We start from the raw sequence: 25,630 nt of genomic DNA, 5'->3' as shown, positions 1-25,630 counted from the left end.
GTGGGGTTATATCTTGCTTGCCCTCCTTTTATTATGCATTTATTTTCCGTATTTTCTATTCGATGGTGATATCTCCTCTCTACTTTTTGATCTGCTACTTATATCCTCGATTGGCATTATAGTACCAACACACCAAGATAGGTTTTTCCCTATCATCATTCGACGTGTTTGGAAGCCCATCTTTTAATATGGTGTTTAGTTATAAAGTGGGCTGAAAAATGGTTTAGAATGATTTGTACTTATTATGTTTCCTTTTATTTAAAGTGGCAAGGAAAATTTTATTATAAATGTTTTTATTTAGCGACTTGGATGATCTTATATATTGAGTAATAGTTTATATATATCTTTTATTGACCATTTACTTAGTAAATAAATATTAATATATAATTTATGATTTAATCTTAAATCTTTATCTAGAGAGGATATTGCACCAACCCTGTTAAAGGTTACAATACATACTATTAAGTATGACCTTGTTAGAGGATTTAGATCACCCTATTAGGAGTGGCCTAGTTAGAGGTCTTCAAACACTTCAATCTTGAATGTCACCTTGTTAAAGGATTTACAGTCTGACTATTAAGTGAATTATGTTAAGAGATTTCTTCACTGCTACAATGGTTAGAAGGCAACACTAATTTGACCTGATTTATGAAGCAACTTCTTTTGCAAATTCAGATCTCTATTTTGGCTTGACCTCTAGATCCATACTGATCAGAATATCCTTTGCAGCTTATCTTCCACACTTGCCTGCTCTTCCTTTTTCTTCAATCACATATCCATCTTATTCCACATCATACATATCTCACATTTTACATTAGACTTCTTGATCTCTCTTATATATCATAAGCTTTGTCAAGTCGGCTTGAATACCTTTTCAAATAATGATTAAACATCTAACAAGTTGACCTCAATTAGTTAAATAATTAACAAGTGCAATTTGTTGTCACTTGATCAATACTGGAAGTCCTTTGATGCCCGACCACTCGGTTAATACTGGAAGTCCTCTGATGCCCGACCACTTGGTTAATACTGAAGCTAGATATCTGCCATTGCCTGACTGCTTGGTTAACACTGAATACTCTCCATTGCCTGACTACTTGGTTGATACTGAATATGCTTGGTTCATACTGCAAGTTCTTCGTTGCCCGACTGCTTGGTTAATACTGACATTGTGTAACATCAATGACAATATACAATTTGAAGAATTGTTTCCAATAAAAAGGCTACAAAAATACTATTATCTTTAAAAATTTGTATATATGAAATTCTAAAATATTAATAAGCACAAAAATTTATTATGTGTGAATGTAGTATTCTAGTTTATAATATTTTTTATAAAAATAAAAAATGATTTAGACTTATTTTAAAAAGATGGGATATATTTGTTTTAAATATTTTAATAAGTTTTTAGAAAAGTTTCTATCTTCTTGTATGAATTTAGGAATGATTGCTGCTATTACTTCTGTGGTGCGAGGATGTGAAAGGTTAATGGAACTCAAGAATGGGCTCAACTATTCAGCAGATTCCCATGTGTTACACACTTGTTTGCCACTTTGGTCTCAACAGCCCATAGAGAGTAGGGGCCCTTTATACAGTAGGTTGGGTGCCTCTAGAACTAATCCATAGGTTCTCCAATACATGTTGAGATTCAAGTCTTCTCTGAGTCAATCCATAGTAAATATTTCTATTAATGTGACTGGATCCGTGGTGGAAAGGAATCAAAAATACTTTTCTGGATCAGCTCTCTCAAGTGTACACTCAAGATTTGGTATAAAAGGAGGCTCCCTCTTTATTTCGAAAATCCATAATCCATGATTGATAGCATACTTGTGCTCAAGCATTCAAGCCTTCAAGCAATCAAGGGTTCAAACCATCTTCAAGAGCATTCAAGGAGATCCTTTTGCAACCCATTGGAAAGGAGATTTCTTGCATTCAAGATGTTTTCAAGGAGCTTCAAAGCAGTTCATTTGGGGGTTTCATCATCAATCTTCCATGCTCATACCACAACCTTTCAAGATCTAGCTTCCTCCAATGGTAATAGTGGAGTTTGTCATCAAGAGAGGGTTTCAACATTCACCATTCTTCTACATCTGATTTGATTCAAGAGCACATTCACATCCTCTTAACCTAATCAACTTGGTAAAGTGAGTTCATTGCATTTGATTGAGAAATCCTACCCTTGTAAGGTTAATTTGTTCATTTGCTATACATTTCCAGCTTCGCAATTACTATTTCGAATTCAATTTCAAGGTTAATTCCTAAACTGGGGTTTGACCAAGGCAAACCCCCTATCAACAAAACAAAAACATTTTTCTTGCAAGTTACAAGTTTTGGAAAGCAGAACAAAGTATAGATTTGGATACCCATTTCGTCAAATACTAGAGATTTGAAACCAATTTCATGATTGGACACAGAAGGGGTGGGAGGCATTTATTCCTTGTCCCAAAAAATAATCTTTGTCCTCGAAAGGGACGCATTTCTTCCCCATCCCTAAAAGTCATCTTTATTTGGAGCTGAACAATTTCTACATTTTGCATATCTGAAAGTTTCTTGTCCAAAAGATGGTTTGTTTGCTATCAAAAACAATACGGAAGCCAAAAACTCAAAGTCCAATTTTCCATTCACCTTTTAAGGTTAGTCTTTTATTTGTTTCATTCATTTCAGTAAATTTACCTTCTAAAATCTATTTTCTTTAATTGCAAATCACTTGCAATTTCTACAATTAGGGTTTTAAAGATCTTGCATTCTTTCTCTAATTCTATAACCATTAGATCTTTGTTTGCATTAGTGCTCCTTCATCATTTGGATTGCATTAATCTACATGAATCTAATAACCTCAAAGTTGGACTTGAAAGAATCTATCCCCTTAGTTCCCCTTTGAGTTATAAGGTCACAACTCCCTTGACAAAATGTGAAGTAATTGAGAGCCTTTCCGTTGCTTCACTTTTCACCTTTACAACATGTAACATACACTGTGTTCCATGGTGTTTCAAGATAGGGAGGGGAGATGGCAGGGGACATGGTTCGAAACATTTTCTAGGTTATTTTTATAAGAGAGCGGTAGTAGAACAACATTATAAGTTTCAATAAAACATTATAATAGTAGTCTCAAAACATAAAAAATCCACTCTATTAATATCCCAAAGCCTCATTACTATGTGTTAACCATCAAACAACATTCTATGACAACTCTCTCTCTAAAACATAATTAATAAAATATTATAATATAACTATTGATAAGTAATAAATTTTTTTAAAATATATTAATAAAGATATAGAACTACTATAACATAATTACAATATAATAATTATAATTATAAAAATATTAAAAAATAATAAAAGTGCAAACAATTAAACATTGACCTTAGAACAAACCTAATGCCGTGGAAATAACAATGCAAAATCAATTGAAAAAACAAAATACGAAAAAACACAATGCAATGTTAACTCAATGCAAAGTTAATAACAATGTCAGGCAAGTACTAACATTGCAGAAATTAAAAAAAACATCACAAACAAAAGGCATTCAAAGGAAATAGATTTAAAAATAGAAATTTCAGTATGATCCCTTGACCATTGAAGTAGATGAACATTAATATAACCTTATCACACTAACAGTCAGATGGTTCAAATAGGTCAAGGCAAGGAAAATTAACTCAAAAATCATGAGCATTCATATTAAAATCACTCAGATTTTCAGAATGAGATATGTTCTTAAGAAACTAAAACTCAAATGGAGGAAAGCTTTTTGTAAATTCCAATGGCTTCAATGACAACTGAGGGAAAACAGAAGCATACAGAATAACTGCTAGCTGTGCTAGGCAAGCATTAGACATGCGAATGAATCAACACCCCACTAATGGATTCCAAACCAAGTAAATATGGTATGACAATCCTTTTAAGGCACAAATAATTCCTAGAAACAATTGCGCCTAGAACTAGTTGGTTTCTGCATAGGTGTCTTGTTGAATATTTTTCTGCTTATTTTTATTTTCATTAATCCCAACTTCGATTAAAATAACTTTGGGATTAAATAAAAATAGGCGCCTCGAGAACGATTACTCTCGGCGTAATATATATATATATATATAGAAGTATATATAAGCTAGTTATATAATAGACAACAAAAAGGGTTTCTATTGTTATTGGTGAAACAGTAAACTGTGACGTTGGTGGCTTACAAGTATCATTGTGTAGTAGATTGATTTGCAGATTATTATCAGTGGCTTACAATTCAAAGATACCTATTACCATTATTATATAATAAACATCAAAAGGTGTAAGGTGCAGTTGCATGTGTTATTTGTGTTAAATATTAATCATATTCAATATACATATTGATTGAAAACATATTTTGTGACCATTTATATATATATATATATATATATATTGACATATAAATCTAATACGACAACTTGAGAATTTAGTTTTAAATTAAAATAAATCTGATCATTCATTTTCAACATGGTATCAAAGTGGGTCTAAGAGACGATCCTGATCAGATTTATTTATCCAGTGCACTCAAAATTCCTTATCTATCAAAATGGTGAATGGTATGAGACTAAAAGACAAACTCAAGGTTACTCAAGTTTTGCAGCTTGGAAATTGCGCATAATGTTGATCTTGAAGAAGCATGATTTAAAACAGTTTATGGAAAAATCAGACCCACCAACCAAAGGGAGTGACAAATTGAATAAATGGGAAAAAACAACACTAGAGCTATGAAATTACTAGTGGACAAGATGAAGGATCATCTACTTCCCGTTATTACAGAACTAGACACAGCACATGAAATGTTCAAAACACTTAGAGAAATGTTTGAGATAAACAATACTACCAATATTCTCACATTGAAAGACAAACTCTCCAACATTAAAATGAATAAAGGAGAACCCATTGCTTCATATTTTGCAAGGATAACAAAACTAAGGAACCAACTCTCTACAAATTGGTCACATATATGATGACAGAATTAACCATGATAGCACTGAAAGGACTACCACCATCATGGAAAATTTTTAGACAGGGAATATAAGCTCAATCCAAGCTTCCTAAACTTGCTCAACCAAAAAGGCTGACTGCCTACAGAGGAATGCATGCTAATGTCTCAAGATGATGCTTCTACTGAAGGTGATATTCAAATTCTCACAAACCAAGTTGATAAAAGGAAGAAACCTAAAATAAAAGGGAAAAGGAAACAGATAGATTACTCTAAAATATAGTGTTTTAGATGTGACAACTATGGTCACTCGGCATTTTACTGTCTTGATAGACTGAAACATCAAGCATCCTTTGCCAATCACCAACTCGAATATAGATTCAACAAGATGTCCATTCTAGAGAAACTTCAATTTTCATCACATGTGAAATATTGGATTGAGAGGGAGTTCTCTATTTGCTTACCATCGTCATCAAAATTGCAAAATAAATGTGAAATGTTTTTAAAGTAAATTTGCCTTGGTAACAATTTCTAAGATGGAGTCTCAAAATACCAAATTATTGTAATATATTTTCATATAAATCAAAATTTAAAATCACATTTATTTGTGTATATTTCTATACATACTATAAGAGCTATGTGCCTTGATCTTTTCCTCAAAGAATGTTATTGTAGGAAAAGGTAGAAAAATTCAGAAGGAACCTGACATTTCATTAGAGGCGACCTTGAAAGAGAGGGTGCAGATAGAGGATATGATTCAGTCAACTGTCAATGATCTCCGTCATATTGATTTAGAGGGAGTAAACCATGTTGAGATGGATTCTTCAATGATAAATATATTGTAGTAGTCAAGAGGAATGTGATTCATGAATATACCCCGTGACCATGTGATTTTAATGGGCCTACCCCTACATACATCATGGGGAAGTGACGACTTCCAAATGATCATTACTTGTATTGGCAGAAGTTAATGAAAGGTGACGATCTTACGATAACTTAATCTTACGATGTCTATAAAGATCATGATAGATTATACTTTGCATGGTGGATGTTTATAATAAGCATTACGAGAATGGGTATGCCCATACCTTGTAAACATTTTTTGACTACATCATGAATGTTATGCAAATTGATGTTCTAGAAGACCATTACACAGAGCACTTGGTGAATATCATGCGACTTGATGTTCTAGAAAGCCATTACTCACAGTACTTGGTGAATATCTTTCATCTCAACATTTTGGAAGGCCATTACTCAAAGAGTATTTGGTTAATATCATTGATACTCTGGGAGACTAATGCTCATGATATCAGATGTGATATAAAAAAATTTGAGTAATTTGTGATATCAGATGTGATATCAAAACTTTTGAGTAATTGGTGAATATCGAATGTTGATATCCTAGGAGGCCAATGCTCTTGATATCAAATGTGATATCAAATGGTAGAAAACTTCTGATTAGAGATATCCTCTCAATTGAGGTAATTTATGACATTCTTTTGTGTTTGAATCATCTCAGTATCATCCTCCCTAGCTAAGAGGGAGTGTTAATGATATAGCTTTCATCGGATGATGATTCAATATGATTGATTTAATTAGATGAATATATAGTTTATTATGTTGTGTGTGTATATATGTATATATATATTTATTTATTTATATTTATATTTATATTTATATTTATATTTATATTTATATTTATAATATTTAATAAATGATATATACATTATACCTATAAAAATTAAACTATACATAGTTTCCAGCACTATTCTCTATGACATAAGACATAGGCTTGGGTACATTATAAGGGCCTTGCCTATGTGTGAGATGTTAATTGATTAAATGCTCACCCGATCATCTCCTCATTGGACAGCTAAGTCGAGCGGATGTTTTCTTTGTTCTGCTTGTGATCATATATTGAATGTACAAATGTCATGCCATGTGGACCTTAGGTGGCAAAGGGATGTGCGTTGAACCCACGTTGACTGAGCATGGTTGATATTAAAGCATCGTGATTGTATCCACCCAACCTTGTTAGTAATTGGTGTGTCGATTGAATGTAGGGATGCACGTAGAGGTCAGGTCCCCATAGTACTTGCCTCCCCACTCCTCTCACACACTTATTACATAATAGAGTTCATGCCGGTTACTTCAAGGATATATATACAAAGCAGATCAATAAAAAAGGTTTCGATTGTTATCGGTGAAATAGTAGACAGCGACATCCATAGCTTAAAAGTATCATTGTGTTGTAGGTTGATTTGCAGATTATTATTGGTGGCTTACAAATCAAAGATACCTATTATCGTTATTATATAATAAACATCAAAAGGTGTAAGGTGCAATTACACAAGTGTTGAAGATTAATCATATTCAATATACATGCCGGTTACTTCAAGGATATATATACAAAGCAGATCAACAAAAAGGGTTTCTATTGTTATCGGCGAAACAATAGACAGCAACATCGGTGGCTTAAAAGTATCATTGTTGTTTACCGTACAGGGTAAACAGTTTATTAATGCATTCAGACAATAGACAAGAACATGTAACACAAAAATATTCCTTTTATTATTCGCATGTATACAGAAGATACTACAATATTCGATATGATTGATTACATTGATGATTACGATTCTCCTTCTAATCCAAAGTCCATTCCGAACGGTGTACATATACCTTCCCGAAGGGGTGACTCAACTGTCATGCACCTGTTCGGATACAATTCTACCCATCGGCTACAATATAGATTTTCTCGACAACAATTGTGTTGTAGGTCGATTTGCAGATTATTATTGGTAGCTTACAAGTCAAAAATACCTATTACCATTATTATATAATAAATATCAAAAGGTGTAAGGTGCAATTACGCAAGTGTTGAATATTAATCATATTCAATATACATATTGACTGAAAACATATTACATATTGATTGAAAACATATTTTGAGACCATTTATATATATTAACATATAAATCTAATACAAGGACTTAAGGATTTAATTTTAAATTAAAATAAATCTGATCATCAATTTTCAACATGAACTATCGATTGGCATTTAATATTTGTCATTGGCATTTGGCAAAGATCAATAATGAAGTACCAAACAATCAAATGATTTAGTTCTACAATTCGAAAGATTTATTTAAATTTTGTGTGTTTGTATATGGAGTCAGAGACACATACACACATGCAAACCCAAACCCAAGAAAATTGCCCATACAATGATACTAGGTTCTAATACCATAACCACACTAGCAACTTAGATTTGAAACAAGAATAGGCCTTTACAATGGTTACGAAATTGCTCAACATCATAAATTATCATTAATAAAGAATTATAAGGTTCACCTTTTATTGAAGGTTTATATTGGCTAAATGGGCATTAAACCTTGAACTATAGATTATGAATCAACTTCCAATAAAGCACAATATGTCTAGATTTAGACGCTAAAAAGAAGTCAAAGATTCAAATATGCTTTTTTAGCCAAGTAATAGATCTAGCAGATGTCGTCGGTAGAAATTGTGCATCGGCCGATGGGTCCCTTCGGTAAAAGTCTTGTTATGTAGCCGACAGGCAAAAATTTTGTAACGAGCATAATGTACCTGGCCGACGGACTCCTTCGGAAAAGTTCTTCGAAAAGTATTTATAACCCCTTCGGGAAGCATTGTAAGGATCATTATGATATCGATCTATGGAAGCATAATGTACTGTTGGCATATGCGAATAATAATAGAAGTTCTGCTATATGCTGTTCGGTGTTCATATCGATTTCTTGTGTGCATTGCTTAATTAATCCATACGGTAAACATTTGGCGTCATTGCCCGATGGATCTGGCACGCAGGCAGGCGGAGATGAATTAAATGCCGAATCAGTTGAACAAAGACAAGAGTAAGCTAAAGGAAAAAGATGACATACGCGTTGCGCAGGAAAATTTAATTTTGGCTTAGCAGATAGAGCGTCGAAGGAGGTTTCAGAAAATTTCCGACGGAAGCAAGAGTGCGGAAGGATTGTTGAAGGAGACTCGACAATGGCTTGATTTGGTGGAAGAAGCGAGGGAGGAGTTTCTGAACCTACATACGCCACGGGAAGAGAATCCTGACGGAAGCAGATCGACTCGCACGGCTCAGAGTGCAGAAGGAGCACGAGCGTGGAGTGACCTCTTCGTCCGAGATATACTTCCAGAACGAACAGCTATGGTTGACAAACCCTCTTCTTCACCAAACAGCGAGGAAGCAGAAAACTGCACGGGTGTTGAAAATAGCGTGGAAGCAGAAAATAGCGCGGGTGTTGAAAACAGCGCGGAAGCAGAAAACAGCGCGGGTGTGCAAAACAGCGCGGGTGTCCAGAACAACGCGGGTGTTCAGAACAGCGTGGTTGCTCAAAACAGCGCGGGAGTGCAAAATAGTGTGGGAGTGCAAAACAGCGCAGGTACACAACAAAACCTCCAACATACAGTAACAATGGCAGGTCCGAAGGAAAAATTACCTAAATTTGATGGTGATGAAGCAGCTGATCCCATTCGACATTGTAAAACATGTGAAACAATCTGGAGGGCAAATGGCATAACAAATACAAACGAATGGATCCGACAATTTCCCGCAACCCTACGGGGTGTTGCCATTGATTGGTTTACTGATGCCGATCCACAGAAATTAAATAGTTGGGATAACATTAAGAAGGAGTTCATCGCAGAGTTTCAACTTTTGCGTGATGACAATGAAATTGTCGCAGAGATATTCAATACCAAGCAAAAGAAGAATGAAACTGTACGGGTCTTTGCCAGGAGGTTGAAGGACTTAATTAGTAAGATGGAGAATAAGCCCGTTGACGGGTTACAGAAACGATGGTTCATTGAAGGCCTTCACCCGAAGCTGCAGAAGAAGATGAAGATTGTGCCGCCATCCACATATAATGAAGCGTACAACCGGGCAATGAACCTCGAAAGTGACCAGAAGACAAAAAAGAAGAAGAAGACCAGCTCGTCTGATTCAGATGACGATGCATCCTCAGGAAATGATAGCAGCGATGACAAAGGAAGCAACAAGAAGGTTCGTGCCCTTCAGAAAGACATGATTTAGATGATGAAGGAATTCAAGAACATGAACAAGGAACCTAAGGGCAATGACCTATGGTGCACGAAATGTAAGAAAGAAGGCCATACGAAGGGATCCTGCTCGAAAGAGCAATTTTGCAAGATCTTCTCGATTATGGGACACTCAATAAAGGAATGCCCTTTTAATTTGAAAACAAGAACACCACAGCAAGTGTTCCTGACACAGGAGGCCTCTCCGTCCGGAGGGAACGGGAACACCAGTACGGAAGGTGCCACATCAGGCGGATATAGAAACAACCGGCGCGGTCCAAACAACAATAGCCCAAACAACAATGGTGGCAACAACAACAATGGGGGAAGGAGTCAAATTCAGTATGATGCAAATGGTCGGCCAATTGTTCAATGCCGCGCATGCAATCTGTGGGGTCACTTCGCCTGGGAGTGCACAACAACAAATACACCGAAGTTGCTATGCCGCTGGTGTGGACCTGGTGATCATGATGATACCAAGTGCCCAAAGTTCGGAGTAAATCTGATTACTGTAGGAACAGATGAGGAAGAAGTTCTGGCCATCACTCGGAAGCAAGCGAAGCTTTATCCTGACCCAGCGGAAGAAAAGAGGAGACTGGAGGAAGCAAGGGCAGAAATCCAAAAAGCAACACAGGCAGAAACGGCTCACCTAAAAGACACGCCAAGTACCTCCGTACGGAATTGTGTAGAACAGAACATTGTACGACAAATATTGCATACGGAGATACCCGTCAAGATAAATGATCTATTGCTCACTATGCCTCAACTCTGTACGGCTCTCACAAATATAGTTTCGAGTGTTAAGCAACCTGTAGAGCAAGCCAATGACAAACAGGCAGGTACAAGTGCAGAAGATCCGATGTTGTTAGCCCTTTCATCTGGACGCTATCTAGCCGTTGTGGAAATGGGCCTTCTTGGGATGGTGCTAACAGACACGATCGTCGACGGAGGATCCGGTGTCAATGTGCTACCGGAGGATACTTGGAAAAAGTTGGGACGACCGACATTATGGCCACCTACCTTCCAGCTGTTAACAGCCGATCAACACGGAATCAAGCCATTGGGAATACTCACAGCACAACCAGTGACAATCGGAACACAACCATTCCTATTGGACTTCGTTGTGATTCCTCTCAAGCGGAAGGGGTACGATGCCATTTTGGGTCGAGGATGGCTGATACAAGCAAAAGCAAAGCACGATTGGAAGAAAAATACTTTATCACTGGAAAGCAAAGGCCAAAAGTATGTCATTGATTTGCACACTCAGATGGTCGGAGAAGAAGGCCCTTCGTCAGATTCTGAGGGAGAAGAGGATGAAAAAGGGCAAATTATGGAACCAGATCAAGAGGGAGTTTTAAGGCTGGAAGGAGATGACGATTTGGATTCAGTAAATGGTCTGTACCATTGGCAGATAGAGGATTATGAATTGTTTCCAACCTGCAATGTACTGACAATAGAAGAAAACAAGACCGATGCCTTTCCAAAGGAATTTACTGAAATAAAGGAAGGGGATGCGTCACTCAATGTGACACCGACACATCAGTTCACTGAAGGAGAACCCATCAAATATAATGAAGTCGCGTTGCAGACCATGAATTTGGGAGATGAAGCCGAACCACAGAACATATTAGTAGGGGACAATTGGGACCCAGTACTCAAGGCAGCGGCCTTCAAGATATTTTTAGAATATAAGGATGTCTTTGCATGGACATACAAGGACCTGAAGGGCGTACCACCTGAATTATGTGTGCACCGCATTCCATTGATCGAAGGAGCAATACCCATACGGAAAAGGCCCTACAGAATGAACAAAAATTATGCAGCTCGGGTTATGGAAGAAATCAATCGGATGTTAGAAGCTGGAATTATTTTTAAGGTACAAACCAGTGAATGGGTCTCTCCGATCGTGATCTCCCTGAAGGACTCCATTCAGATACGAATATGTGTTGATTTCCGATGTCTCAATGCGGTCACCATCAAGGATCCATTCCCGATCCCATTCACGGATAGCATTCTGGAGGAGGTAGTAGGACACGAGATCTACTCATTTATGGATGGTTTTTCCGGCTACAATCAAATCTCAATCGCAGAAGAGGATAAACTAAAGACGACATTTGTCATAGAAGATGGAGTCTATGCCTATAATCGGATGTCGTTCGGCCTATGCAATGCACCTGCCACATTTCAGAGGATCATACTACACATTTTTGACAAGATGTCCGTCGAAAACTTCGAGGCGTTTCTGGATGACTGGTCCATGTTCAGTACGGAGGACAAACATCTAGCAGCCCTGGGCGAATGTATGGAAAGGTGCCGTCGTGCACGTTTGGCCCTGAACCCGAAAAAGTGCAGATTTATTGTCCCGCACGGAAGGTTGCTCGGACACATCATCTGTAAGGAGGGACTAAAGACAGATCCGAAAAAAGTATGGGTCATATTGGAGATGCAACCGTCCACCAATGTGACAAAGGTAAAATCTTTCCTTGGACATATAGGGTATTACAGACGGTTCATCAAAAATTTTGCCAGAATAGCATATCTGTTGGATAGATTAACTTGCAAGACAGAATTGTTTCGATGGGACAAGGAGCAGGATGAAGCCTTTGAGGGACTTAAGGTACGGCTGGCTACAACACCTATTTTAATATATCCAGATTGGAAGGAGTTTCACGTGCATGTGGATGCATCGAACTATGCAATTGGCGCAACCCTCGCACAGACGGGAAGCCATGGGTTGGATCATCCGATCTATTTCGCCAGCCGGTTGTTATAAAAAGTTGAACAAAATTATAGCACCACTGAACGGGAAGCCTTGGGGATGGTCTATGCTGTGTAGAAATTCCGACATTACTTGCTGGCCACTCCATTTGTGTTCTATGTAGATCATCAAGCCCTATTGTATATGATCAACAAACCAGTCATTCAAGGCAGAATCAGCCGATGGTTACTTCTGTTGTAGGAGTTTACTTTCAAGATCATTGTCCGACCAGGAAGAAAACATGTAAGCGCGGATCATTTATCACGTATCAGAACAGGAGAACCGGCAGACGGTGTAAATGATGACTTCCCTAACGCACAGCTATTTCAGATCGCTGCACTACCAGAATGGTATACAAGCATCGGTGAATACTTGTCCACAGGACAGTTTCCAAATACCATGCCACCAAATGAAAAACGAAAGTTGGTGATACGAAGTGGAACATTTCAGCTGATTAATGGATTGTTGTATAAAATGGGACCCGATCAGATCCTGAGGCGGTGTCCTGAAGGAAGAAATTGCACGGGTACTGTAGGAAGCGCACGAAGGACCGGCAGGAGGACACATGGGGCCGACAGGATTATGGTGGCCAACAGTATACAATGACGCTAGGGAATGGGTTGTCGCATGCAATACATGCCAGCGAGTTGGAAAACCCTTGAAAAGAGATTTCATGCCTCTGAATCCTTCTCATGCTTAGGAACTTTTTGAACGATGGGGTTTGGACTTTATAGGACCCTTGAAGATGAGCCGAACCAGAAGATGCCATTACATTGTGGTTGCCACGGAGTACTTGACTAAATGGGTGGAGGCGCGTGCACTACCAGACAACTCAGCGGTAAGTACAACACAGTTTATTTATGAGCAGATTATTACTAGGTACGGCATTCCATTACAATTAACCAGCGATAGAGGAGGACATTTTGTAAACCATGTGATCCGACTGCTCACCACGGAGTTCAAAATTTACCATTCGCTGTCAAGTCCGTACTACCCAAGGGCAAACGGACAGGCCGAAGCTACCAACAAAATCCTGGTATCAATTATATACAAATCCTGCGCCATCGAAGGGGAGGATTGGGAGGAGAAATTACCTTCTGCTCTGTAGGCTTACCGCACGGCATACAAAGTCACAACCGGACACACGCCGTTTCAACTGATGTTTGGACAGGAGGCCGTAGTACCAGCGGAATTTATGATACCAAGCTTGCGGATAGCACTAGAAAACAAGTTGGGCGACATGGAAAGCTTAAGAGAGCGGTTGTATAAACTGAACAAGTTAGAGGAAAAGCGATTATTGGCACAGTAGGCGACTGAAGTAACACAGAATAGGCGAAAGGCATGGCACGATAAGCACCTGAAGCTGAACAGGTTTCAGCTCGGACAGTGGGTATTAAAGTACGACGGCCGAAATGAGATCAAACTGGGTAAGTTCAAGGTTAAGTGGGTCGGGCCGTACCAAATTCGAGAAGTAGGGGACAATGGAGCAATCAAATTATGGACTTTAGATGGACATGAAGTGCCTCAAGTGGTGAATGGGTCAAAGTTGAAGATCTATCACGACCGAAAGACTTCTGCATCAGGAAGTGGCCTTCGGGAGACCCCTCTGTCACTGCAGACTAACGGTGACGACGGTCGAACGAAAAATTGACTGTTTTTCTGTTGTTCAAAAAATTTTATAGAAAAAAAAAAAAAAAAAAAAAAACATTGTACGATTTTAGCAATGCACCCTACGGTTTTTACACCGTACAGATTTCTTAAATGAAGTACGGTTTTTAAAGACACCGTACGGTTTTTTAGACCGTACGACTTTCTTAAATAAAGTACGGTTTTAAAGACACCGTACGGATTTCTTAAAGGGAGCATGGGTTTAAAAGGCACCGTACGGTTTCTGAGTACGAGATTTTGAGGAATGGTACGGTTTTAAATACACCGTATGGATTTCTTAAGTGGAGTACGGTTCAAAAAGCACCGTACGGTTTCTTATTTCTCACCGTATGGACTCTCCTTGCACTGTACGGTTTCTAACTTTTGTATGCATGGAAATTTCCACAAATTGTACAATTTTCAGGCAGTGCGGATTACATCAGAAATACATCCCTGTGGTGAACGGATTTCAAGAAGAGGGGAACTGAAGGCAATGCGGGCAACGAATGCAACCACCGTACGAACTTGAGGAGGGAAAGTTTGGTATGGATTTGTGAGGTACGGCTTTGTTATTTCATTCTTCTTCCAACTTCTACATTGAGCGGATTTTCAATCTCTTCCTGCGTGTACGGATTGGGATAATCATGTCAAGGGTGGCAATTTACCATACATATTTTTGAAAGAACTCTTCACCGTACGGACTTGGAAGAATTCTTCACTGTACGGATTTGGGAGACCGTTAGAAAAAGATAAAAATAAATAATGGAGTCTGCAGGTAAACGGCAGTGGCAAAAACAATTAGCGCAGGTCAAACTTGAGGAAGCCAGGAGCATGGCAAGTATAGGCAATTTGAATGAGGGTTTGAGCAGCAGCAAGGAGAAGCGTAAGGCGGTAGCACCTGCAACAGCAGAAGTCACACCACAGACTATACAATTTGAGGGATTAAATGGAACGGATTGCCAGAAATGGTGGCAAGAAACCCCTGATGACCATCCAGTTAAAGAAAGCATCAGAAGAGCGCAGGTGGAATGGGCCATTCAGATGCCTGTTTTTTGCATTCGAGATTATGAAGGGTATCTGCGTACCATGATTGAAACATATGGCAGAGCCTCTCGTAGAAGCACATTTCAGTATCTGGGACGGAACTTAGTGGTATCATTCAAAGCAGCAGATTTCACACGGGTTTTTGGCATTCCAGGGCAGCAGGGCAGGAAGATTCAGCCGAAGAAAATTCCAAAGGATGGAAAGCTATTTTTAATCAAGTTAGTCTGTGGAGATTTGACTGAAGTAGAACAGGCAGCATTAGCCAAGACATCCAAGGGAAGGGGTTTAAAGAAAACCGACATTCAGGAAGGGCCATGGCGGTGTTTAATGGACTTGGTTAAAAGCAGGCTCACGGGATCCTCTAGGGCATCGGATATCACATTTCCACAAGTATCTATGATGAACAGCATAATGACTGGGAAAGTGTATGATTGGGCGTCTGTGCTAGCTGAACGGATGCATGAATTCATGAGTCTCCAGCACAAGACATTCTATATGCCTCATTACGCCATTGGTCTATTCTTGGATGCTATAGCACGGGTGATTCCATCAGAAGAGTTAGAGGCAAAGTCTGGACCATTGGCTCCAGGAGAACCTCCTATCATGCAATGGAAGCACTTGGACACAATCTCTGGGCAGAAGGGTTCAGCAGGTCAAAAGAGGCCACGGGTAGACATGGCAGGAGATAGTGACAATGGCCGACAGGAGACATCTTCTGAGCAGGACAGTATGGAAGAAGACGAAGGGGAGGGTGAGGATGATGAAGAGGTTCAGATCGTCACGGCTACCCCCTTGCTATTTCCGCATACTACAGTCCCTATGACTTCCGAGTTGACACCCCGGGGTCTGCACATGGCTCACATTCCAGGGTTTGGACAAACTCGGCAACCGATACTGATGACTGGAGGATCCCACCAGGCAGTCACACTAGCCGTACCATGGCAACATGGGGTACGGCCTTCTCCTGTCCAACCAGGGGCAGGATTTGCTGTCGGCTTTGCCCACCTGGCCGCACCCGTGGACCGAGAGACTTCGTTAGCTCCTGAAGCACTTCCGGTAGCAGCACCCGGGGCGTCTGCCCTAAGTCAGCCAGCAGCAGTTGTTACAGTAGCACTGTCAGCAGAAACCCAGACACTCCTAGTAGATAACGTATCAGACGGAGGAGTACAGGAGTGTACGGACCCAGCACAGCCAGAGGTCATGGATAGAGCCAGTATTTTTCTGAGGCAGCAGTTCCAACTCGTCCCTGACAAGCGTGGCCCATCCATTCAGTCCCCCAGCTATTCTGAAGTAGTACCTGTACCACAGCCTCAATCTCAGGAGGAGGGAACGCCACATGCCGTGATTACACCAACAGCAGAGGAGGTGGCACCGGATGTGGGCATGGCTCCCGCTGATAAGGAGGACAATAGTGACCCCGAATGGTCATTCGAGGACTTCGCCAAGGAGGATTATGGGTCAGATGAGGACAGGTGCAGGGACTACCTCAGGACAATGAAGTTTGCATTGAAGAAGGGGCATGATGTGGCCATTCAGGCTCTCACTCGGTGAAGGGAGTGGCATTTGATTCGAACGTATATTCGTAGGATTTGTCCTGAACGATTTCAAACTTGTTTTGTAGATAGAGGTTGGCCGACTGTTGAGACACCAGAGATGTTGGCGGACTGGGCCACTGAGCTAGAGTTGGGACCGAGTGACACTCCAATGATGAAGTTGGCACATGAGATCATGGGACTGTACAAAGAAGTTTACTATGTGCGGCAGCGCGCGGAGGCGGATAGGGCCGCAGACAATGTTGCAGCTCAGAGATACCTAGCAGTTGAAAAAGAGGCCAGAGAAAAGTTAGCCACTGATTTGGCCGACAAGCAGGCAGCATGGGTAGCAGAGTGGGAAAAACTCTTGAAGGATATGGCTACAGTGGTGCAGGAGAAGGACGCAGCTATCCGGGATAAAGATGCAGCAGAGCATGAATTACAGTTGGCCAAGAGACAAGCTATGGATGCTGCGCTTCTCCTGAAGGAGGCCGTAGAAGTTAATTCACAGATTTAGACAAATCTGCGCATCCGGACTGACCAGGTGTATGAGTTGCGTCGTCAACAACACTCTTCTAGGACCCCTCCTCTCTAGTATTTCTTCTATTCTTGATTATGGATTGTCTCGTAATTTTGCTAGTCGTCAGGAGATGACTTCTTTTTAGGGGGGATGATGTCGTCGGTAGAAATTGTGCATCGGCCGACGGGTCCCTTCGGTAAAAGTCTTGTTATGTAGCCGACAGGCATAAAGTTTGTAACGGGCATAATGTACCTGGCCGACGGACTCCTTCGGGAAAGTTCTTCGGAAAGTATTTATAACCCCTTCGGGAAGCATTGTAAGGATCATTATTATATCGATCTATGGAAGCATAATGTACTGTTGGCATATGCGAATAATAATAGAAGTTCTGCTATGTGCTGTTCGGTGTTCGTATCGATTTCCTGTGTGCATTGCTTAATTAATCCATACGGTAAACAGCACAACTGAATCACATGAAAAGGCAATAAATGGCACAAGGGAAGTAATCCAATCAGGTTGATATACGATTTTGAATTATACAAAATACCCATCCCGGATCTCCCACTCTTCATTATAGGTCTAAATGGTAGAAATTATCTAGAACAGCTTAAATTGAAGACATTGTACTCATTCCAGTAGTTGTTTACATCAGCCTTGTCTACATATAAACACTTTCCAAGTTGAGCGATAAAATTGACAAGCTCCAAAAAGTAAGCAACCGGTTTACATCAGGCTAGTTTGAATATAAGCAGCTGCTAGATTGAACATAAACAGTAATCAAAGTTGACAAGTTTCAACATCTTAGGTTATCAAACTCTACATTGCAAAAAAAATTACATTGCATATTGCTATTAAGTTGTTTTTCCTAATTAAAAAACATCAATTTGGATGTTGGGTCCACGGATGCTTGTGGAAGCTCATGGCTGCCCTCTACTGCATGCCAGAAGCACAGCCTCGATACCTGGAGCTCTCTGGATGCATACAGAGCATCTGGGTGCCCAGGATGCACTTCTTGCATGCATCAAAGCATCCAAGTGCCTAGGATGCACATCTTGCACACATCTATAGGGCAGCAGTGTCTGCATCAAAACGAATCCGCTTATGAATCCAGGAATGATACTGTGAATCAGTAACTAGGACAAAAGTAAAAGAGAATCTCCAGGTCAACTAGAAACATAAAAGAAAGAAAACAAATTATAAATTGTATAAAATAAAAACAAAATTAAGACCACAAATAATATTTAAAATAAACAAAAATGAGTAGAAAACTAATATATGAAATAAACAAGTTATAATATATATAAAACAAAAAAAAACCTAAAGGTATAATGCTATATTATAGATAAATAGATAGAAACAACTAAGGATTCCTTATACATTCGATAGTTAACAAACTTAGGCCCCAATTCCTTACTTCTCTCCTAATCATCAACCCTAAAGAGAATGGGATTTACTTGTCATAGTGTGACTGACACCAATCTACAGGCAGGCTCCCCAAGGCTCCTTGACTTTGTCTGCATCCTACCTTGGGATTCACCTATCTTGTACGGATTTAATCCACCTTTCCCTAAACAACACTAACCTATCCTCTTAAGGAGCAATAGCAAGCGATTATGGAATAGGCTAGGAGTGCATTAACTTCAAATAGATTATGAATAGTTATTAATATATTGTGTATTATGTACAAATAAAATAAAATGTGGCATGCATGCATGCATACACATACGTACATACATACATACATAGATATACATATATATATATATGCACACACACACATATTTATACATATACATTTTAAAACCAATATTAATGATACAGTAATAAAATCCTGACATAATATTCCACAAATCATTAGTGATGCATAGGTTACAGCATATCCCTTGCTATTACTCAATACTTGATAGCAATCAGACATAATTCAATTTGATTTCTGATTACAGCTGATACGTATTTGGTTTTCTGTTCTCCTTGATGCCCAATGGAATGACTTAAATGCCCATTAAATCTACTTGGATGCTTACAACTTATGGGAAGAGTTATATCTGTTGCCAATGATTAGATAGTATTCCCAAAGATCCTACCTTTGCATGGAAAATCATTTTAATACTAATCTTGATTAACCACTTTATAAGCACTGTTGTTGGTAATTTCATAACTCCTCAACATATTTATTTTCCATCATTGTTAACTCTCTCTACCTTAACTTCCTTCCTTCCATTGCTAATGCACACTCCATCACTGACTGCATCAATGGCTTAACCAATCGTTGATTATCTTAATCAACTATCAGTAATTTCTTTGTACCGTGCTGCTATAATAGAAGGTTATAATAGTCATTTCAACAATCTTTGGTAATGCTACTTGCGAGAGTCAGATGTTTCACGTCATCATCTGCTGATAACTAGTTGTCATTGGTGTAAGGTTTATATAATTCCCTCTTTTAATTGTTGAATGATAGTGATTGGGCCTATACAAATATGATGATTGTTGCTGCACTAGGTTAAATCAAGGGTCATAACAATTTGCCCTTCCCAAATTTGCTTCTCCACAAGCAATTTCAAGTTTGGATGACTGAAGATTTCTTCTCCTTCCCATGTAGTGTCTTCCTTAGGTAAGCCCTTCTATTTAAATAGGAATTTGAGAATGGTATTATTCCTCAATCTCTTTCCCCTCATACTAAGTAGTAAGAACTTTTCTAGTTCCCAAATCAGCTTACCCTTGTCATCAAGTGGACATAACTCTATAGATGGAGAAATTTATTGTCCAAGGACTTTCTTAAGTTGAGATGAATGGAAAACATTGGAAATTCTATTGTTCTCAGGCAATTCTAACTCATAGGCTACCTCGCCTATTTTTCTTAGGATCTTGTATGGTCTATAAACTTGGGACTTTAACTTTTCTACTGCATTGGCCTTGATTCAAGTATGCTTATACAATTGTGGCCTTAAAAAAATAAAATCTCCAGCATCAAATGTTCTTTCAATGCAATTTTGATCTACATTGGGCATGGTGAAGATTGTCCTTGAGTGTTCATTATATCAAAACCGATTATGGCCAACTTGATGGAATTGATCGATGCGATCCAAATCCCTTGCACTTCTAGCTCTGCAAAACCAAAGCGGGTGTTACCTACTCCTGAATAAAACACTTAAGCCCAGGATGCTTATAGCAGATTGGTTAGAATATGAACAAAAGTTTTCCAAATGGCAAGAATTATAGAAAACTTCAAACTTGCAATTTATAAATTAAGAATAATAAATGAATATATGAATGTGATAATGTTTTAAATAAAGAATAATTATAGATTAATGCAACAAATGAATATATTAATTCTTCAAAGGAAAGATATGAGATAATTGCCAGCATATGGATTACAAATTATGAAAAATATAAATACCAGTGTTGAAGGATGATAGAGTCAATATTATAAGTTTAAAACATACAATTTAATAAAATTCTATGCACATTAATTATAAAAAAATTTAGTAATCAAGATGCAACAAATCAAATATATGTACGCAATTTCAGAATAGTTTAGAATGTATTTTAACTCCTGTGGTTCGAAGACAAACCAGACATAGATTCGGAAACAAGTAAATATTTCACAATATCTATGATGTTCTATTTTAAAATGCTATAATTGATCCTGTCCACTTATCTATCATATAAATTATTTATAAAATTAAAATAATAATTATTAAGGACAAAACTATATAATATTTTAACTCTAAAGCTTCATGCAAATAAAATAAAATAAATATTTCTTATTGATCATGCCGGAAATAAAATTGTACTGGAGACACTCCTTACGAATGATTCATCCAATATAGTTTGACTCTAGAATCGCATATAAACTCATTCAATTCCACAATCCATGGGCTTAGTTCAAAAAATAATTTCTTTACAATGAAAGAATAAAATATATCAAAGTGCATATATATATATATATATAGAACTTGGGTACGTAAATTTTTTAATATGAATATGAATTGTAAGATTTTACATCTTAAATTTATAGATTTTGGAGGGGGATCGGGTGCCTTACAAAGCATCACACCCCTTCATCACGAATAACCGATCCCTGTTAATAATGAGGGTTTACTATAAGTATGTATATTTTTTAGAAGTAAACCAATAAATAAGCTGCATCATTTCATGGCAATCTTTCTGCAATCAAAATTTTCAATGACTAGAAGTGTCATCGGGTACCGTAGGAAATTTAATCATGCTTTGGCTTTATGATTCTTTGTGTAATGACATCCAAAAATTTGTCTTCATCTTTCGCATGTGGCCTTCCATTCTTTCTTCTATGCATAGATTCCTGTCACTAAATCATCATGTTCCTATTTTCATACAAAGACCTTGGCAATTCTCGAGTTCTCATATAATCTTCAAGCAGGATGTTCTCTGCTTGGTTCTAGAGTGGTCTTCTCCACACAGGATAATTCCTTCATAAGGATTAGATGTGAAATCTGATTTGAAAGAATTCCATAGATAACACTTCTGTGCGCTTCCTCTTCATTGCATACCTGCAACAAACACACAACATCATTAGACTCAGATTTTCTAAGCAAGACTTGGATTAACAATTGGAAGTAGATAACGTAGAAACTCTTGTAGCCTCTTCCGGATGAAGAATAGACTTCAAGAATATATATTCTATACCAAACATTTGGTAGCACCACCAAACAATTAACTTCATCATGATTGTACAAAGCTGCTGCAACTGTGTAAAAACTATTATTTTGATGCTCTCATTTTTTTCAAAGCAATATTCAAGATGATGTGATACTTTTTCATACTTGAAATACATTGTGAGTGCATGGAGGATATCGCTGAAATCTTATAACCATGCAACCATTATCTAGGCCTTTGCAAAGAAAACATCTTGTCATATTGAATGATGAAAATCCTTCCCGTCTTCAAAGTCTGATGTTTCTTCCATTTTATGTGCAACAAAATCGTTGAGTTCAACAAGACATACTTGTTCGTGTTCTACATGGTTAAACATTCTCTATAGCACTTATACGTGAGTATATTATTCTGAAATGTGGCTTTTGCCCTCTTTTCATCTGCTTTGTTGTAGTATAAAATAGTGTGTGGCTTGGCCTCAAGAACACTGGTTCTAGTATAATTAGAGATTTACCCATCTTCTTTTGCAAATACAATAACATATCTTTTGTCAAATAGCCTGCATATTTTCTCACAAATATGTTAAAAAATATTCTAATTATTTCTAGATTTTACACGGTGGGTGAAGCTTCCTCAACTCTGATCAAAAGGCCACTTATCTACTCAAACACTCTTCAGAATTTTGCCTTGAAAGCTCTGATAAATCTGGTAATCAGTACCTCATTTTTTGGCTCATATCCGCTATGTTAGAATGCTCAAATTTTCCATACGAGTCTTATCAAAGTCTGCAACCAAATTGATGAGATGAATGCCTTTTATGATTGTTCCAAATTCTGACTCCAATCTGCTATGCATCCAGCATAATGTCTGCTGTAAGTTTGCAATGAGTTCTTCAAAAGTATTTGCACACTTGGATGCATTTAGTCCAGTATCCTTCATTCCATGATCGGATCTTATAATTTCCTAATTATCATTTCTTCTTCACAAAAAAAATAACTTTCCAACATAATTTCACACATGGGTATACAAATTTGGGCTCCATCAGGGACAACAAACTAGTCTCCATTATAACAAGTATTACAACCTCTAGCACCCTCCAGGACATCAACTTAATATAGTCTATTGTAATCTGTTAGTTATCATGATCTTCGGCACATTCCAAGAGTACAAGTTAATGAAGTCTATCATACTAATAGATCAAGAACTCAAGAACAACAAATGTAGTATCATGATGTTCGAGACATTTTGGGACAACTTAATATAGTCTATCATGATATCCGACACTCCAGGACAACAACTTAATGTAGTCAATCATGATAATAGATCAAGCTATTGTTAAGATCATCACCTTACAATAACCACCTCACAAATACAACAATGAAAGATCGTCACCTTTCATGACATAATCCACATGTGCAAAATAGTAACCACCATGAACCAAGTCAGAGGGTGGAACAAGGGCTTTCACCTCAACTTCTCTCTCACAAAGAAGAATGTATTACAAGGAATTTCGCTTCGAACTTTTCTTTCATAAAGAACTCATTAACAAGGAATTGCACCTGGAAATTCTCTTTGTGATGAAAATGTCCAAGATCCTTCGATGTCAACTGAAGTAAATCCTCTAGTTACTCACCCTTCAACTACTGCCATAAGATCATCTGAATGAGCAATCTTGATCTTAGAACAAAATTCCATCGTAGTTTGCTCCCTCTCGATGAAAGAGACCCTTGTCTTCTCTTTATTTCATACTCCCATATGTTATCACTCAACAACATTCCTAATGCATCATTCTTCTTTTCTTGGAAGAATATCCCTGCACATCAACATTCTTAATAAAAGTTTCTCCAATGAAGGTTCATATGCATCAAGTTTGAAAATGCCTCTATATAAGCATTTGTCAAACAATGAGAATGTAACATTATTATTTCCCCCATAATGTAAAATTTTCATTCTTATCTTGTTGAACAATTTTGCATCACATCAAATATGACAGACTTGTTTTTGTTTAATAGGTCTCAAAACCTTAGTCTATTTGACACTCAATTGAGGTAAATCCTTGAGTTTCTCTCTTTGAAGCTTAAGTTCTTGCACCAACCTCTTATCAGTTCTAATTCTTTTCATTGTCCAATTCTACAAAATAGAGAAATCTTTGTCCATGTCGCGGACACCATGTTGTTTTTATAGATGGGTGTGCTCTCAAAGCCAATAGTTTAATAAATGATATGGAACAAAGAAGCAAAAATCACCAAAGGCACGACACTGAATTCCAAGATTGGTTAGGTATGACTCTGATGTCCCCTTCTTGCACTATTAGCACCATTTGTTTATAACTTCATTATATCTCCTCATTATGAATTTGTATTTAACTAGTTTCATGTACTCAGTGAACAGTTTATGCTTTCTTCACATATCATAGTTACTTTTTCAAAGCACAATTAAATCATCTCAAAATACTATAACGTATTAGTTGTTGTTTGAGATTTCATTATTATCATTATAGATGATTAGGGTCCGCTAATAATGGCTCCAAATCAAATTGCATTTTTTAATGTTAACTCCAGCAACAAACACATATAATTCCCAAACTATTCTATGTAGCTTCTATCAATTTGTCTTAACTCCTTGTCAGTTCCTTATTTGCCCTTAATAAGGTCTCGATAGTTTCTTGGAGTCCTCTTTCACTAGATGATCCACCCACTCCATTTGATGTGATCTTCTATTCGAATAATGTGCTCCTTTGTTGGCATATGTGTTCTATTATATTTCTAGAGCTAATGAGGCATTACTATATAGAAAGGTGATTGGATAACTGAAACAAACACCACTGATTCCAAGTTCACTGATGTGTCCCTATGTATTCTCACACCCAACCCTACTCCTATCAATTTCAAGCGCCATTTCTATATATATGATGATTTCTATAGATGTAGAATATTAGTTGTGAGATATCTTATGAAGACATCAATTTTATAGCATTTGTTATACCTGGAATATGTAGTTCTTTCCTGCAATTCCAAACCACCTTTAACTTCCTCATGCATAATTACATTCTATTAACAATATCCATTAACTAATTCAAGCCTCGACAATATGCTTTAATCTTGTGAGCTCCAAATAAAACAAATCTTCGCAATGAGTATTCAACCTGATCATATTCATTTTCTTAAAGCGTCTTTGTCATGTTGTGCCATATATTTAAGACCCGATGTCAACCTGGAATTTGTCTTTTAGGATTACTAACAGGTGCGGCAACAAAAAAAATTATCTGAAGATATATTCCAGCAAACCAGATGAGTGATAGTGGATGATTATATTAAGAATTTATCATGCCACAAAGTAACCTTTATAGGCTGTGGAAATGGCATGATAAAACGATACCCCTATTCAGCTTGTATCAATTCTGACTTGTATCAATTCCAATGACTTTGACTGCATCAATTCCTATAAGCATATTTCTTTATCTTCTT

At 37.8% G+C, this 25,630-nt stretch overlaps 1 protein-coding gene across 6 annotated transcripts in view; it reads right to left on the bottom strand.

The window, feature by feature from the left end:
* Positions 1 to 25,630, bottom strand: part of LOC149537252 (serine/threonine-protein kinase BSK1-like) — a 120,834-nt gene that overhangs the window by 5,724 nt on the left and 89,480 nt on the right. The window contains exon 4 of one of the 6 annotated variants that reach the window (XM_089807541.1): positions 21,499 to 22,060. The exons of the other annotated variants lie outside the window; for them this stretch is intronic. Within the exon in view, the coding sequence (XP_089663667.1) occupies positions 21,923 to 22,060 (138 nt within the window). The 3' untranslated portion in view covers positions 21,499 to 21,922. Of the gene's footprint in view, positions 1 to 21,498; positions 22,061 to 25,630 lie in introns of those variants that run through there. 6 annotated transcript variants of the gene reach the window in all.

Source organism: Cupressus sempervirens, chromosome 10 (genome assembly GCF_028749045.1).
Source record: "Cupressus sempervirens isolate cs-2001-9-10 chromosome 10, ASM2874904v1, whole genome shotgun sequence".
In the NCBI taxonomy this organism is placed as follows: Eukaryota; Viridiplantae; Streptophyta; class Pinopsida; order Cupressales; family Cupressaceae; genus Cupressus; species Cupressus sempervirens.
Note: the sequence above shows the minus strand (reverse complement) of the source record. Positions and strands in the feature narration are given on the sequence as shown.